We start from the raw sequence: 18,481 nt of genomic DNA on the forward strand, positions 1-18,481 counted from the left end.
TCTTCACGTGCAACCCGCTGTCAAACTAATTGCTATAGCCCGATGGTTTGACTAGAAATGGAGAGCATTACACAGCTGTTCAATGACCTGTGTGAGGCACACCTGACGGGTTTGCCATGGAAGGTGCACCTGGGCAGGCAGAAGATCAGCAAGAGGAAGGCTAAGCAAAGCCTGAAGAGGGTTGTGTATAACACGCTGTTCATAAACCTTTTTCAAGATGAAGCTCGTAAACTGCAATCAAACATTTCCAGGCTTCCAGTAAAAAACAAGATTTTGATGCTGTCTTTCAACCTGAGAGTTGGTGGCCTAGGAGCTCAGGCAGATAGGCTGGAGAGTCTTGTGGAGGAGCTGGAAGCAGCCGACGGCTTACCATTTACCGAGGTTAATGTTGTCCTGGATCTCTTGGTACAGCTTGCTGGAACAGGTCCTCCACAGCTTGTACCGCAAAAAAAGGACTATTTTCTGAACAACAAATATGTCGGGAGAAACGTCAAGTATCAGGGTTATGATTATTATGATGTAAGCGTGTTTGAAGCTGATATACAGTCTCTAATAACAAGCGAGGAATGTCAGTTCAGTGACACAATTCAGAAGACACTTCAGATCATGGAGGCTGCCCCTGGAACAGGACTCCCTGCCATAGGGCTGTTCTCACAGACCTATCCTACTGGGGACAGATTTGAGAGAGAAACACGCGTCTCGCTCTTTGGTGCTCTTGTCCATAGCCGTACTTACGACATGGACATCAAGTTGGATTTGCCACCAGTGCCTGACAATGCAGACCTGTCTGGTCTTGCCATTAAAGTATGGTATCGTTTGTTTTGGACTCAGAGTCTATGCATGCTTTCAGTATGGCGTTTTGAACTTGTTTAGCAACAGTGTTGGAATTTAAGCTAGGGCAGGGATTCTTTGTTGCTTTCATGCTGCAGAGTTATATGATAATGAAGATGATGCTGTTGTCCTAGAACTGCATAAAGAAGTCACGTGGCTGGCTATAGGCTGTATGAAGTTAAGCTGTCAGCTATATCTCTGCCTTTTCTATGCCAGTAACCTTTTGCTTACATTTTTGCCTGCTTTGTATATTCTTTGCATTGTTGTTTGTTTGTTACTGTTCAGCCTGACTGCATAAGCATTCCTGCCTGAATATATCTGTTTTGCTCTTCAGATTACGTGACCCAATGTGTATTTTTCTTGTGACTTTTGTATCTTGAGCCTTTTTTTTTCAGTTATTATATTTCATCAAACCTCCTGTGTCCTACTGTCCTTTTACCTTTGCAGTGTGTACAGTTTCTACTGTCTGTTGTACTGTCCAATCTATTATTTTTTGCTATATTATAGTTCCATAGAGGTACTAGATAAATGCACTTATGTTTGTGTTTTTTTTCCTTTCTTTCCATCTGTTACTGTTGGTAAGCTTTTTACTATTTCTTTTTTTAGTCCTTTGTTTTCTCTTCCTAAGATGTGGATAGCTTTAGCAATTCCCTTAACACAAAGTCCTAACTGAAACTGGAATTCAGATATTAAAAAAGAAAAAAGCCCTATACATGTACACATCTAGGTCTTCAGTGAGAGGAGGCAGACATTTTTTAGTAAGTGCTGTACTCTCCAATCAGACTGTAGGATTTGAGCTTTCTGGAAGAACGTGCTGGGGCTTTTTTTTGCGCATGTCATCATGTGATTGTCTTTTACTAAAATTGGCTACTGTTGTGTACATATATCTCCCGTTGAGATAGTAGTGTGGCATATGCAATGTTTGGACACGTGCAGGCTTTCTTCATGTGAATAAGCATTAGGGAACAATCTATTTTAATGAGATTTGTATAAATTTGAAGAATGAATGATCTGCTTAAAAGATACTCTGAGCAGTGCCATTTTATTAGTGTTACATACCATTGAATATCCAAGAGTTCATGTTCTCTGTAGAACTATACACTTACAAAGGAATAAGTTTCAATTTTAATATCAACAAACTTAGTGTTATTATTTCAGTGGTGATGGATTGTTTTGTATGTAGGCATTGGTGCCTGTGGAAATGGAGCAAATGAAGGAGTGTTGAAGGAGAAATTTAGAGATGAAGGAAGTGGGCACTGACTGAATGACGTTGAATCACTTGATCACAAACGATAGCAAAACATCTTTATCAGCATATCTCTCTTCAGTAATGTTTTCATGTGTAAAGCTTGACCTCTCTCTGACAGGTTCCTCAAAGTATAGACCAGTCAGAAGATGAAGGATTCCAGTCGGCGTCCAATCTGACTCCTGATTCTCAGTCAGAGCCAAGTATGACTCCAGACATAGATCTGTGGGACGCAGTGCTTACGTATGGGCCGAGCAAACGAAGATGCTGGGAAAGAATTGGATAGTATGTGTCTGATGTTATTGGCAAACTTCTGTGCATTCCATGTGAATGTATGAGGGTGCATTTCATCTTAGTTCTAAATGACCTCAGTATAGGAGTTAAATATGCAACAGGAAAACAACATATTTAATACATAGAATTCAGTATTTGTAATGATGATTGAGAGCAAGAAGGATCATGGCATTTCAGCAAACTAATCTTTAGATTGCAGATATTTCATAGGAAGAGAGAAAATCACCTTCGTACAAAAAACTGAAAGAGATAACAGCAACACTTTCTGCTCATGTGAAATGCAGCAGTTCCTAACTAATCTCTCTGTATGCACAATGCAGTTTATTTCAATCTAAAATGGTTTCATATTTTTAGTTCTAGAAGAGGAAGTGCTAGAATAATTCAATCCTTACCTCCCAGTATTGTGTTCCTTTTCCTTGGGTCTGCAACCTGAACAGAAATCACTAACCAATAGTTGATGGTATTTGATGACTTGTAGTTCTTCCAGCTATTGAAAGAGTTTCCTTTCCTGAAAGAATGTTCTAGACATCCCTGTTAAAAGCTTCCTTGGTTCCTTATGGTAGACATAAAAAAATAGGCAAGTTACTTTCTTCCATTCCTGCTGAACAGCAGTGCACCTGTTTCTCAACAAATCTTGTGTGTGTTTTCAGAAGTTGTATGTAATGTTCTAGAGATGCATCTGTTGCAGTGCTGTAGTGTTGAAATTTTCAAGCCTGAGCTTAAGCTCAGTTCTGTTCCCTGGTTTCCCAAAACCACTGTAGCACGCTCTGCCTTTGCTCATAGTAAGAGAACAGTTTTTCTTGTTACCGTTTAGATTTTAAGGATCTTAAATGTCAAATGCAGACCACATATATGAAACTTTCCTGTGAGAAATGCTACTAGGACCCAGAACAGTTTGGAAGAAATGAATGGAAAGTTTGTTTTGGAGGGGGTGGTAATCCTCACTAGGAAGAGGTAAAATGTGTTAATGCAAGTCATTATACTTCAAGCATATTGCTCTTGAATGCGTTTGAATGTTAGTGTTACGTTATCCTGGAAATCTAGTATTTATTGCCCTCATTTTCCTAAAATGGAAGCTGCAGCAATGAAAGCCACTGAAGAAAGTGGAAGTTCTCTGACAAAGCCTTTGCTTCTGAAGTGTTCAGATTACCCACCAGTTTCTTTGTTGTCCTCAGTTAGGGCTGTGGTTTCATTGTACACACAATCCCCTGGAAGCTTGGCATTCTGTGGTCAGTACACACGAGCAGCTCTGTTCTGAAATGCCTTTTTTTTCATTCTTAGGTATATTTCTCATGTAATCTCAATGTTTTGTTTACTCTGGCAGCCCACCTGGTAAAAAAGAAGAGCCGTACCTTACTGAGGCTGGGAGAGAAGCTTTTGACAAATTTTACAAACTTCGTGAAGGGGAAATGCAGCTCTTCAGTAGCACTGTACTTCAGCTTCCACAGCTTGTGCTGATGAAGGAACCTGAGCTGGTGAAGGACGTCTTGAACGTCCTCATTGGTGTGGTGTCCACTACATTTTCACTCAACCAGGTATGAAAGATCAATAATAAGTAATTCAACTGCAATTCTCAGTTGAATTACTTATTTTAGACACTACATTTTCAATATGACTGTTTATTTTGAGGCAAAGAGGATGAGTGTGTCTTCATTGCAATAACATCATATCTGTATATTGACATAATGACTTATTGCAAGAGGCAGGGAATGAGTATTTGTCAAAATAATTTGTGAAATTAAGCTTATGAATTATTGAAAACAGAAGTTTATATGGTGTTGTAGTCTGGGTTTTCATGCAGAGCTTTGATAATCTTATTCTATACATTTGAAAATACACTCTTGCAATTTTGCTACAAATTAATATGCTTATCATATTTTCCTAGGTAAGTAGTCTGAGGAACCAGAGTATCTAAGCTGAAAATGTCTCTCTAAATGTTTGCTGTTTGAAATCAGAATGCATCTGGGTAGTATTTGAAGCCTTCTTTTTCCTCTCCTCATTTCCTTTTAGGCTGCTCAAACATTTACGATAAAGGACGGGGTATATGTGTCTGGAACTTCACCAGAGACAATGCACAACCTGCTCTCAGAAGTTGCAGAATATGGGACCTACTACACACGGCTGAGTCGCTTCTCTCTTCAGCCAGTCTTAGATTCTTCATACAACAAAGGGCTTGTGTTTCAGGTAGCACCATTGTGTCAAATCACATGTAATGAGCCAGTTATTTTAGGTAGGGAATGCAACTTTGATTTCACGTAAGGCTGGAATAAGTATTTTCAACAAGAAGCTCTTCCAAAGGGCAGTTAAAGGAAGATGAACCAAGATCCTCTGTGTAGCTGGGTACAGGCTGTGTGCATGGCATGTTGAAAGAGCATAAAGAAGTTATTTGGTTATCTCTATCCTGAAGTTGTGTGGACTTTTACTTTCCTACACAAGCCCCTCTAACCTTTACATGCAGATTATTTTATTAAAGGCTTGTTTTCATGCAGTGCAAATAACGTGTGATATAAGTAGACTATTTACAGGTTTACCAGTAAGGCTTTGTAAATGTTTTCTGTTGATACTAGGCTTTCACAAGTGGCCTGAGAAAATATCTTCAGTATTACCGAGCCTGTGTTTTGTCTACTCCTCCTACTTTAACTCTTCTGACAATCAGCTTTCTCTTCAGGAAATTGGGTCGTCAGTTGAGGTAAGAGAATAACATTAAATATTTAATCTTTCCATAGAACAAAAACTGCAGTCTGTTTTTTTCTTCACACTGTAGGAGAATATTAGACAGCAATTCTTACGTAGTCTGTTGGTATTTTTCCAGCATTTTCATGCAAAGGTTTCTTCATATTTCTAGGGAAAACACTTACATTCAGTTACTTTGTTATCCTTGTTGCCATTCAGATGATACCATGGGGTTGTTGTATGATTTTCAACTACAGCGAAGTTCAGACTGCAGTGATCTCAGAATCTTCTGACTGAAACTCTCATGTATGCTTTAATACTGTTTTTTAGATATCTGGCTGAGCTTTGTGGCATAGGAACTACAACTCTGGGGATCAGTGGTGGAGCTGGTGCTTCATTTCCTACGGTGATAATGGATTTTTTGTTCTTGTGTTTCTTTTCAGTTGCAATTATAATATTTTTCAAAAATAGGCAGGATTTTATGTAATGTATTTAGTCTCTGCACTACCAGAGATGTGACCTTGGGCCTCTAGAGTGGGTTTCATTTTAAAGGAGATGTTTGCAGCAAATGAAATTAATCCAACTCTCCAGTGTTTATAGTGTGAGCATGAGATCACTAGAATCATAAAATGGTTTGAGTTGGAAAGGGCCTTTAAGATCACCTAGTTCCAACCCCTTGTTACAGGCAGGGACACGTCCCTCTAGACCAGGTTGCCCAAAGCCCCATCCAGCCTGGTCTTGAATGTCTTATCAGGGAGGGAGCATTCAGAATGTAGCTCAGATAAAGTGATCTTAACTGCAGATATCTGAAGTAAGATGAACCCTACCTTCTGTGTCTAGGGAAATAAACCTAAATATACATATTCATCAATTTTTATTATTACTGCTGTGGTGGAATTTTGTCTTCTAATATTACAATATTTTTCATTTCTTAGGGTGTGAAATTGCTTTCCTATCTGTACAAAGAGGCCCTCAACAACTGTAGCAATGAGCATTATCCAGTCCTTCTATCTCTGTTAAAGACAAGTTGTGAACCGTACACAAGGTGTGTCCATACTGATCTCTGCACAACTGTGCTTAAGAGCAATTTTGAATTAGCAGTCTAGTGAGTAACTGCTAATTGCTAATAGCTCTGCTAACTGCTAACATAACCATGACAATTAACCTTTTCAGAAAAGATGTAGGGTACAGCTGTTTCTGCAAAATACAGATTAAAATCCATTCATCTTGCTGAATGCCTTCTTTCCCTCTCTTTTCCAGATCAGTAGCAATATATGGGTTTTATTTAAAATCTTGAAACCAGCAAATCAAACCTTTCTCCCAGAGTTCTACAAACTAGGAAAGTTAATGCTTGTTTCCATGGTGTCTGTGGGCTTTTCAGTAAGCAGTAATTATAATAACATCAATAATTTGTTGCAGATCTGTATTGAAACATTGGCCATCCGGGCTGCCATGTAAAGAGGTGTCTGCCATGTGAAAAAGTTTTGTTAAGCTGAAAGAAATTAACTGATAAAAGTTATCGCTCTGATAGATAATAAGAATGCCAGTTCCAATACATTAAAAGTACTTAATTTTTATTTACAACCTCAAAATTAAAGGTTTGAAGATAGTTTGACTTCCTGCCAAAGTTCTATCGATCACCTGCTTCTGTCCCTCTGCTCTTTTGACATGACTGGAATGTTTCTAAAGAATTATAGTATTTCCTTAGTAAATTTATATGCTGAAATAAAAAAGACTGTTTTAACTAGGACAGTCTTTGATCTTGAATTGTGCTATATGCAGTTGGTTTATTTTGAGAAAAATGTGGAGGTAAAGTCCTATGTATACCTTAAATATGAGTGTGACAGCACTTAATTGCATTTTTTTATTCTTCCTGTAGCTTGTGGGCTTTGATGTTTTAAAGAATATACTGTCTGTTTGGATGTGATAAAAGATGAGAAGGCAGGAGGATTAATTTTTAATATTGCTTAATTGCATTTCTTTTAGATTTATTTATGATTGGGTATACAGTGGTGTATTCAGGGATGTTTACGGAGAATTTATGATCCAGGTGAACGAGGATTATCTCTGTTTCAGAGGTACAGTATGCATATTGAGCCTTTCAATTTTACACAATTTTGCTGTTAATTAAATAATTAAAAATACGTACTTTTTTTCTGGTATGCAGATAAACATTACTGGACTCATGGTTATGTCTTGATTTCAAAAGAAGTAGAAGATTGTGTCCCTGTATTTCTTAAACATATTGCTAATGATGTCTATATATGTGGGAAAACCATAAACCTGCTGAAATTGTGTTGTCCTAGGGTAAGTATTGGTTTGGTTCTTCCCTATTTTATTGAGAAAACTATGTCCCTTCAGAGTTGGTTTGCTGTATTTTTAGCAAGTGAACTCCTTAATTTGCAACTGGCATTGCATAAGCATGAGGTTAATGCATGGAAGTCGGTTATTTGCTCTCAGATATTCGAGAACTGATTATCCACTCTACTCGCAAATATCTCAACTACAGAAATACACATTTTTAACAGCATCAGATTATTGTATACAGAGCATGTGCTAGATTTCTTATTTTCCTTTCTGCTGAAAGTGGAAATGTTTTAGTCTTCCAAGCCAGTGCCTTCTATTTTTCATTTCAGGTGCCTTAGTTACTAGAAGTTGGCTCAGCTGTGCACAGCTCTTGTATTTCAGCTCGACCACTGCCCTCCTAAGAAGAGCTTAAAAAGTTATTTTTATTCTTATTTTTCAGAACAAGTGTTGTCCTTGGCAAGAACTGGTTAAAATACTTTGTGTCTTCACGCTGTTCTGTGCATGTCTAACAGTGAAACAACTACAGAAGTGTCTGAAGTCTGTGGGCACTCTTAAGTAAAAAGTATTCTCTTTTTGAAGTCAGATATGTCCAGTCATGCCAGAGCTGAGCAGCTCAGTGTCAGATATAAGTCATAAGCCTGATACCTTAAACAATATAACTCTTGATAACTTAAACAAGATGACCCTCTGCTAGTTCTCCTAAATCTGCTCCAATAATCATTTTCAAACCACAACTCTGGTGTGCCGATAGTACTGGCACCTGAGTTCATAATCTTAGATTTAACTATTTTTAAAATGTATTTAAATGTAGTTTTCTCTCTGTTTTTCAGCATTATATATGTTGGTCAGATATTCCAGTTCCCCGGATTTCTGTTATTTTTTCACTTGAGGAGCTGAAAGAAATAGAGAGAGATTGTGCAGTGTACGTGGGTCGAATGGAAAGAATTGCTCGGTACAGTTCTGTAAGCAAGGAGGAAAAGGTAAATGAATGAAAGAGCAAAGAACTTATTGTTTGATTGATTTCTTTTTTTAATTTTGCTTTATTTTTATTGTAACTTTGAAAGAATATGTTTCAATTCAAAGAATGTGAAAGAAGATGTTCAAAATTTTCTTATTGGCCAATTGCTGTTTGACCTGTTAGTGCAGTGAGTAGACCCTTAATATAACTTTTAAACCATTAAGCAGTGTGTTGTTAATTGTCAGCATTTTCACATCTTAATGGGGGATTTGGACTTCTATCTTAGTTCTTTGCAGCAAAAGATTTGCTTTGCTACTGAAAAGTGCTGAAAAGATTTTAAATTCTTATTTAGCTAGAGGAGGAAACTAATTAGGATCAGATAATTTTTTTTTATATAATTTGCATGGCTGGTTGTTTTGTCAGAATACTTTTAGTTCTGTCACACATTGTATGAATGTAATATATACATATATATAGGACTGATGTGTTTTTTATGGTTACTGTGTGGTCGCATGGATTACTAACCATGTGCACCTGTCCTTGTGGCAATGTATTTTCAAGTCTAAAGTAACAGGAATATTTCCACCTGTTTTTTGTTGTTGTTGGTTGACATTTTCAGGATTTGCGCATGGAAATAGCCAAGCAAGAATTAATTGTTCATGCTCGAGAGACTGCTAGCAAAGTACTAAAAGCCATTAATGGTGAGTTGTGATGGAGTTTGGTCTGTTTGTGTGTTCCATTGGGTTTGTAGTGTAAAATAACAGCATCCTTATTGTAACACAGATCGACAGATATCAGAGAGAATGGCTTTAGATGCTAAGAAACGTGAACAGTTTCAGAAGTTGAAAGAGCAATTTGCAAAAGACCAAGAGGTATTTCTGTGTTTATTTCTGAAGGCTGAGTGTATTTCTTACACAGATAACTGAAAGGTTGTTTTGATTTATTGTACTGAATTTGAATGAATATATGCATGACATGCAGAGAAGAACTCCTTGCAGATGTGTGTATCACAGCTAGCATTGAGAGTGGCTTTTAAACTTTAAATGTTTATGCAGCGTCGCCTTGCTATAAAGCAAGAGGAGATTGATGATGATTTCAGCTATGCCCGAGAGCTCAGAGAAAGAGAAAAAAGACTGAAAGCTTTGGAAGAGGAACTAGAAAAGAAGGCAAGGTAAGTCTATCTGAGCAGTCTCCCAAAGCTCATGAAGGCCTCAGGAAAAAACGTTTTACTTTGCAATGTATGGCATTAGCAGTTTTCAGACACTGCTCTACAGGGGTAATGTTCACAGTTTGGATGAGTGTAGGATTGTTTAGCAGTCTAGGAGCCTGGGATCAACTGATTTGTGCCCATTCTGTCCAGTCTGTTTTCTGTTATGATCAGAGTTTGAGGAAAAATGTTAACCTTACAGTTAAAATGTGAGCCCATAGCAAAAATGGCAATACGTATCTCAAAGCAGAAAGGAAAAGGAGGCAGAGCAGGTACATTGATAGTCAGTTAATTGTTACCTGTCTGGTATTTCATTTTCTTCCATTATATCCAAAAACACAACTGACATACTATGTAAGCATAGTTACAGGAACATATTAACTGAGACTGCTTTCTCTACTTGTTATTTCACTGTAAACGAAGCCTCTCTTTTTTAACGTTAAAAATTGACTTCTCAGTTCTGAAGTGCTGAAAGATCTAATTCTTCAGAAGGAAAGAGATAAAATTACTATGTGGAGATTTGTAACTCAGCTTTATTTTTACTTTCATTTAGGCAAGAGTTAATTGACCATTATAGCAAGCTTTCTGATGATGCAGCCCGTAGAGAGCAAAGAGCGTTATGGAAAATGCAGCGACACAAGTTGGAAGCAGCTCGTCTTAAGTTTCTCTTTGAAGATCAGAAACGTATCGAGGTATTTTCTGAAAAGATTTAAATAAATGATCTTTAGAAAATCTAGTATTGGATGCATTGAAGACTTTGGGTTTTGTCATTTCTGCTCATAGGAAATGCTTGAAAAACTTCCAGATGGAAACTACAGGAGAAAATTAGATATTATTCCTTATAAACAGTGCCAGCTGGCTTTAGATAGAAGCACTGCTGTGGAAGATCCACATTCACAGGTGAGCTTATTTGCTTACATAAACTCCTGCTGGATGTTCCAAGTTTCCCTAAGGGGAATTCATTTCATAGTTCAGATCCTCAAATAGAAGATGAGCTGTGGCAGCAGCATGAGTATTTATCACAGTAGTTACCTGTAATACATCTGAAATATGAGAGGATTTTAAGTCTTACATGTAATGACGTTTTGCCTTAGTAAGTAGCTTGATTATGTGACCAGCCATACAGTATAATATTTTTTCTTTTTAGGTGTCATCTATGAAACCTTTGCATTCTAATGAACAAATTGGCAGAAGAGAATCTGAATCTGGACTGGAAAATGTTACATCTACTGACAAACCATTGGCTGTTCCACAGCAGCCAAACACTAGTGCTGATCAGCATCTTCAGCCTAAAACTGCAGGGTCTGAAGGCAGTTTACAGAGTTCAGAGCAAGCATGCAGCCCCCTGTGCAGTGTTGATTCCGCTCCTGAATCCAGTGTGAACATAGAAGATTTCTTACCAAAGTCACAGAGTGAACAACCTGTTGCCATTAGCTTACAAGAATCTCTGCTAGATGAAGCACTTAGAAATATTAACTCAGATCTGTCAGAGACTTCTCAAATAAGTGGAAATCAGCCTGTCTTGGAAGTGGAAGGTAATACACTGTTACATCAGCAAAATGAGTATGATTTTAATACTGTTCTCAGGCCAACTGCTGCTTTGCAGAGGCACATCAGAGTTGGAGAAAATGTATTTGATGTTGAGCCTAGAAGGCCTCGGTGGAACATCCATGGGCATGCATCTGATGCCAGCATTAGAGTGGGAGAATATGTGCCTGAGGTGGACACTTACCAGCCCCGTTCAAGTCCTTATGGGCATTCTTCAGACTCCCATATAAAAATCAGCAGCTATACTTCAGAAGTTGAATCTATTCAACCCCAGTGGAATATTCACGGGCATGTTTCTGAAGCTCATATTAAAATTGGGGAATATGCTTCAGAGGTAGAACCCTCAAGACCTAGGTGGAATGTTCATGGACACGCTTCAGAAGACAATATTAGGGTTGGTGAATATGTGTCAAATGTTGCTCCTGCAAGGCCTCGGTGGAACGTCCATGGTCACGTGTCTGATGCCAATATTAAGATTGGTGAGAACGTGTCAGAGGTTGTCTCAGCTAGACCTCGTTGGAACATCCACGGGCATTCTTCACAGTCACACATCAGAATTGGAGAGCTAGTTTCAGATACACAGCCTCTGAAATCTCGTTGGAGCCCATTTGGTCATGCATCTCAGTCAAGCATCCAAATAGGGAAGTGGACCCCATCTACAGAGGATGATCCCATACCTCATCGTAAAGCAATTTCTGGTCCATCATCTGATTCCACAGTTCAGACTCTTCTATATAATGAAGAATTATCTCCTTCTGACAATATTAGAAAGGAGACAAAACCATCACAGGATAAGGAAAGTGTTTTACCAAAGTCACAGTCATCTGACAGTGACCTTGTGTCTCCTGATTCTAAGGGTGACAAAAAGGAAAATACAACGGAAGAGAAGCAAGAAGGTAAAATAAAGTGAAGTTTATTCAGTCAGGATTTGTTAAAGAGATCTTGAAAGTCGCTGTAAATGTTTATGTTCAAAATGGGTACTTAATTCCTTATTCCTTTAAGTTGTTAAATGCTATTGAAATCTAGAGTCAAGAATTCTATTTAGTCTTGTATCCTACGTATATGAAACAGAGAATTAAAAAAAGGGGTTCTGAAACTGTGTGAAACAGGACCTCATGTGATCTTGGTTAGAAAACGTGCACAAAACTGCACATGTTGGACTTTGTGGAGGAACTCTTAGTGGGGTGGTTGTTTCTCTGGCAGTCTATGGACTTCAGGGAAATTCTGAACAACTTTGGGAACAGATCTGAAATACCAGCTAAGTACTATACTCAGGTCTGAGTAATCACTGTCTTAAATTTATTTGTAATTGTAGTAATTGCAGATGAGGTCGACGAGGCTCCTTCTCCAGATTCATCGCAGAGCTCACAGGTAAGAAACAGACTGGTAGTGCTGAAGACTTCTTCCTTCAGAGAATCGAGCGACCTGGTAATTAAGGTAGTAAGCAAGGTAGTAAGTCAGTCTGTGTTAATTTACTAATCTCTAATACTGTATGGTTTTTACGTGTCAAAAAAAACCCTGACAAGTAAGCTGTATTATTTTCAGATGGAACAACCTGTCAGTTGCCTGTAAGAACACATGAAGTGTGAACAGCCAAAACCAGCAGCTGTCCTAAGAGCAATTTGTCCGTGCTTTTTCTTGTAGGCAGAAGAACCTGAGAAAGCAGTTCCAGGGGATACAGTGCCTCAAGAAACTTTATTTTCTGAACCTGGTGTTTCCGAGACTAAGAATGAGGAAGAGGGAGAGGAAGATGCATGGAAGAAAGAACAAGCTTATTTGAAAGCATTATCGGATCAGTACTGTATCGAAAAATACCAGGATAGTTACGATTTGATGTGTGAGTAGAATACTTGGAGTAGTAGGTCAAGAGGAAAGTGTAGCAAACTTGTGCAAGAAAACTGAGTGCTGGAAAAAAGTATCTGAATTTTCAGTAAATATTCAATACTATGAACTGCAGTAGCTAAACAAATCATTCCTGGGCTCAAAGATGAGAATTGCACATTGACATGCTTTAATTTTCTGATGTAGAGGAGTTTGCAGAGCTTAATAGAAACAGATTACCAAGTCACTTAATTGTAATAACTCACAGTGTCTATGTATTTTTAAATTTAGCAGAACTACCAGTTTCCCATCTCTTGCACCACGTGATACCAAGATCATACACTTTTCCTGTGGATCCTATGGTACAGTCAGCGACAGATGAAACAGCTGTACAACTGAGCGAGCTCTTATCTCTGCCCGTGCTGATGAAACGTTCTATTACTGCTCCACTGGTATCTCAGTGAGTACTTACTGGAAATAATGCCATTCGTATGATACCAGTTAATGCAGTGCTCTTCATTGGTTCTGTTCTGAGGCAAGAGTTCCACATAGATGTGTGCATAAAGCCAGCTTGAGTACTTGCACTGAGGCTTGCCTTCACTGCCTTTTTTTCAGAGTTTTACCAGTTAGGATGTTCTCAGGGATGTAAGAGTCTTTCTTGGTCTGTTTTTTTAGGTGGCAGAAATAAATCAGAAGACTTGATAAAATGTTTCTACAGGGTCAGCAGCCTGTATGTGTAGCCAGTTTTAAAGTACTTCTGCAGTACAGTTCAAAACCCATTTCTCTGAGGTGGTAGGTTTTAGTTCTGGCATATTCTGAGTGAAGTTTTATCTCATTTCCTTTTGCTTATGTGAATGTCATCCTGTCTTGGATATCAAAGTACTGAAGCGTCAACCTGATGTAGCCGCAGCTGAATGTTAAATTAAAAAGGAGATCCTTGTAAGAATAATACCTTTTCTGTGTTTTTCTTTTAGTGTTTCTCTTGTGAACAAAGCAATAGTTGATTACTACTTCGTGGAACTGAATGTAGAGAAGCATTTTGAAGCACTGAGACACTTCTTGTTAATGGAAGATGGGGAGTTTGCTCAGTCGCTCAGTGACCTGTTGTTTGAGAAGGTATTTGCTGTGTCTTCTTAGCCTTTGGTTTTTGGTTATCTGTTTTAGCTTGACACCTGTGAATGAATTTGGATGGAAGTAAGAGAATGGTGTGAATTAGAATCCTAGCTTGTGCTGTTTCCCTTTTTGTGCCATGTCAAGAAGCAAAGAACTCTGTTTAGCTTATAAGAACTGGGAGAAGAGAACGTCTTTGCTCATAAGGGATGCACGTGCCCAAGGAAATCCCAAGGAAGAGAGTATTTCTTGCAGCTAATCCCAGCAATAGAGTACTTGGTACATGGAGAGTAATGATTTCTGACCTTGATGCTGTGGACAGTTCAGAAGTTTCTTCATAACCTCTTTGTGCATCCCTACTGCAAAGTAAAAGTTTCCAGTCAGAATGGTGGGCCAAAGCAGGGTGGGTCAGCACTTTACCGTTGTGCTTTAATTCACCTGTTTGCAAAAGCCAACTCTTTTAATGAATAGTATGTAATCAGTGTTTCTTTTTTTCCCATAGCTTGGATCAGGGCAGACACCTGGTGAACTGCTGAATCCACTGGTTCTTAATTCTATCCTAAACAAAGCACTGCAGTACAGTCTTCATGGTGACACACAGCTTGCTTCCAATCTTTCTTTTGCTCTCAAGTACCTTCCAGAAGTGTTCAAGCCCAATGCACCTGATGCCCTGAGTTGCTTAGAGCTAAGGTACAAGGTAAGAAAGTATGTATGAAGGCAGTAGTGCTTCAAGTATAGCACGGTTCTTGTGTACTATGGTAGATTGAACATGTTCTTAATGATGGGATACCTTTACGAATGGAGTGAAAAATGGTGTAATTGAAATGACAGGATTTAACTATTCTGGCCATTGCGTTACGTTATTAGAATAGTTACATCAATTCATGTCTCTGAAATACTTGTATCTGAAACACTAATAATTTCTAGCACAGAGGTGCAGTATAATTGATGCTTGGTTGTTTCATTCAGGTCGACTGGCCTCTGAATATTGTCATAACAGAGAGCTGCATGAATAAATACAACAAGATCTTCTCCTTTTTGCTCCAGTTGAAGCACATGGTGTGGACTCTCAAGGATGTGTGGTTTCACTTAAAGCGCACTGGTAAGAACAACAAGTGAACTAGTGGGTATTCTGCTAAAAACGTGCCTGGCAGCCTGTGCTGGTCACAGAATCACAGAATTGTAGGGGTTGGAAGGGACCTCTGTTATCATCACGTGCAACCCCCCTGCAAAGCAGGCTCCCTGCAGCAGGCTGCACAGGTAGGCGTCCAGGCAGAGGATCTCCAGAGAATGAGACTCACAACCTCAGATTGTCAGTTGATTATAAACGTGTCGCAAAGCAGTTGTGTAAAGCTTCAAAAGTCACAATATCTTAAAGAAATTTCCTTAGCATTTTTAACAGGTCTTACTAATAGAATCATTCATTCCTTTATAAACCCTGGTTTAGGCATCCACACTGGGCTCTACTGATAACATATTTCTGTCTTTCTTTTCAGCTTTAGTGAGTCATGCATCAAATTCTGTTCAGTTTCGACAGCTCCAGCTGTATAAACATGAAATGCAGCATTTTGTTAAAGTTATTCAAGGTTACATTGCTAATCAAATTCTTCACGTTACGTGGTGCGAATTTGGAAACAAGCTATCTTCTGTGGGCAATTTGGAAGAAATTCACAGAACACATGCTGAATACCTCAACAAAGCGATTTTCAGGCAAGCTAGCATGCTTTTATTTATTTCAAATATTGAAGTTAATGGAGCTGCCAGACTACCCATCTGTGTGGCCTTGTGTGTGTGTGCAGAATCCACTTTTCCCTAACCATAAATACTGCTGCATAATTCTTAGATGTGAAAGTGCCTAGAGTCAAAGCGTTCTTACATAGGGAAATAAACATCATGGCACATAGCAAGATCTGTACTTTCCTCAGCTAACTCCCTTGAGTCCCTTCCTTGAGACTCCCTTGAGTCACTTCCTACTCCTATTCTCTCTGCCTCTGTGAGCCTCAAGTCCTCCTGGGCTGGACAGCTCCAACCCAAAGTCTAAGGGCACTCCTGCCACAGTTGTTTTTCTCTCACCCCATCTTTGTCACAGCCTCTGTTAATGAGCATTGTTTTCATTCTGCATGAGTACTGTGCACAAGCAGTCCTGGTACAAGAATGTGAAATGCTTCTTCTGTACTTCTTGTGTGCCCCTAAAGCTGTACAGTGCCCAGGACTTGTGAACAAATGTGACGTGATGCCTCCATCCAGATTCACAAGCACTGCAAGAGACACACGTCTTCTGGGAACCTTACACTTTTAGTCTTTTGGTTACCTTATGTGGGGAAGGGTGGTGGTGGAAATAAGAGGAGAGCAACTAGAGTTTATTTGATTTCTTCTTGAAGCATATGCATTGGAATGATAGTGGGTAGAAAAGAGGTGGAAAGAACAGGAATTACAAAATCACCCTTACAGTTGACTGCAGACTTGTAGATTTTTTTGGTATCATTTAAAGCAATTAAAGATGAAACCTAAAAGATTATCACCCCATTGTTGCATCCTCCTTTCTACAAGCCTCAAGTAATGTCAACTACATTTTTAACGTTATTACTGTTTCATTAGGGGCCTGCTGACTGAGAAGGCTGCCCCAGTGATGAACATCATACACAGCATCTTCAGCCTCATCTTGAAGTTCCGCAGCCAGCTGATCTCTCAGTCCTGGAGCTTTGATGCTGAGAAGCAAATGGCTGTTCATCCCAACTTTGGTTTGATGCAGCAGTCGTACAACACTTTCAAGTATTACTCTCACTTCTTATTCAAAGGTAAGAAATTGCATAGGTTCTGGGGCTGTGATAAAACATTCAACTGACAACTGAAAATATCATTAGGTTTTGGAAGTACAGGAGGAAGATGTGTACACTTACTGTGTGTTAGAACATGTAGTGCTCAACTGAAAACTGCATTATCATATTTTGCAAACACTAGATCATCTTAGTGATCTCTTCCGATCTTAATGATTCAGTGATTCTAATTAAAGTGTCCACATAAGAAATCTTAACAGATATCCCCAAGCTGAAAGTAAATCTTTGCTAATTTCCAAAATAAAGGTTTAGTATTTAGCTCTCTATATTTTCTAGATATATATTATCTAGATATATTTTCTAGATATATTTTCTATATTCTCTTATATTTTTCTTTTCTCTGCTGTTGACTCCTAGAACTTTTTATTGGCAGCAATGAGAGACAGTTATATCTAAAAACAACTTGAAGCTTTATCTGTCTGAACTAGCTGAATATTACCATGGTTTATATGATCTGAAAATTCTAATTCCAGTGTTAGGCTGAGCTCAGAGAGAGCCTCTGGCACTACGTGGAGCTTATAGCCAGTTTTCTGGGCTTGTATTTTTCAACTGCAAGGATCATTTGCCAGACATTCTGTCCTTTAACATTATAAATTTTCTTCTTGCTGTCTGCTTAGCCTATAATGTCAAGAAATGTTTGAGCCATCTTCTTTTTTTTTTTCTTTTTCCATTTCTCCTTCAGGCCTTGCTTGTATTTTTGGTAGAAGTCACTTATCTTCCCCCTGAATACAAAGGTAGTTCATGGGGTTTGATTGTTTTTTTTGTTCAGAAACCCTTTAATTCCTGAAGGAAATGAAACTGTTTTCCTTAGACCTATTTTTCTAGAATCATTTCTAGTCAGATTATATTCTTTGGGAAATGAGCTGCCCTTTTTATTCTTTAAGGGTATCCAAAAATGGTATCAAAGGACCAAAAACAGATATTTCAGGATGAGTTAGAATGGCTGCTTCCAAATTCTACAGGAAGTCAAAACACCTCTGGGAACCACCTAAGCCCATACTACGAGATCTATGATTGCTTCATGGACAGAGATTAATAAACCATTCCGTAAGGAAATTTGCTGAGTGACCCAGTTCTTTCCACCCTCTTTATTAAGCACTACAAAACAGATCTGTGCTTGTTCATCTACACGTGCTCCTTCAGTCACTGTGTATGGTAAAAGATTCTTTCACAACGTGTTGATCTGGAATCCATTGAAAGCCAATACAAAGTAGTCTGGACTTCAATGGCACAGGCTCTGACTTCTAACTGTCCACCTTCCCTTCCTCCTTGCATGTTACTGCTGCTTGCTGATTCCCTTTCTGTTAGTGCATGGGAGAGCTTATGGAGTTTATGTTGCTTTTTTTCCCTCTGTTAGTAAGGATATGTAGAATAAATAATAAGTCAATTTGTTTATTTGTAGAGCTTGAAGGGTTTGTCCTAGGAGAGTTTCTTTGATTCCTCTCTCACAATGGACTTAGCTCAAGAGAGCTTCAGCAGAGCTTCTTCTTTCACAGAGGCCACCAGCAGGCCTCACCACGTTTCCTGGTCAGGTGGCATTACGATGAGAACACAGCCTCTTGTTGTGAAAGCAGCCTGGGGAAAGCATGGTACAGTTTCTCTTGAAACTTGCACCTCATTTGCAATTCTTCCTAATTCCAGAGAGACTG

At 38.7% G+C, this 18,481-nt stretch overlaps 1 protein-coding gene across 1 annotated transcript; it reads left to right on the plus strand.

Annotated features, from left to right (window-relative positions):
- The first annotated feature begins 24 nt into the window (after positions 1-24).
- TUBGCP6 (tubulin gamma complex component 6) lies at positions 25-18,197 on the plus strand. The gene is made up of 25 exons (XM_065743532.1): positions 25-804; positions 2,199-2,362; positions 3,696-3,906; positions 4,382-4,555; positions 4,939-5,060; positions 5,375-5,450; positions 5,980-6,089; positions 7,031-7,122; positions 7,212-7,351; positions 8,182-8,331; positions 8,929-9,010; positions 9,093-9,181; positions 9,365-9,480; positions 10,070-10,208; positions 10,300-10,416; positions 10,664-11,960; positions 12,380-12,435; positions 12,709-12,901; positions 13,177-13,345; positions 13,860-14,001; positions 14,498-14,692; positions 14,965-15,097; positions 15,492-15,705; positions 16,594-16,793; positions 17,717-18,197. The coding sequence occupies exons 1-25, from the start codon at positions 58-60 to the stop codon at positions 17,866-17,868; spliced, it is 5,280 nt and encodes a 1,759-aa protein (XP_065599604.1). The 5' UTR covers positions 25-57; the 3' UTR covers positions 17,869-18,197.
- The last annotated feature ends 284 nt before the right edge of the window (positions 18,198-18,481 follow it).

Source organism: Cyrtonyx montezumae, unplaced genomic scaffold, assembly GCF_038088225.1.
Source record: "Cyrtonyx montezumae isolate F1298 unplaced genomic scaffold, pur_monq_1.0 scaffold_3, whole genome shotgun sequence".
NCBI lineage: Eukaryota > Metazoa > Chordata > Aves > Galliformes > Odontophoridae > Cyrtonyx > Cyrtonyx montezumae.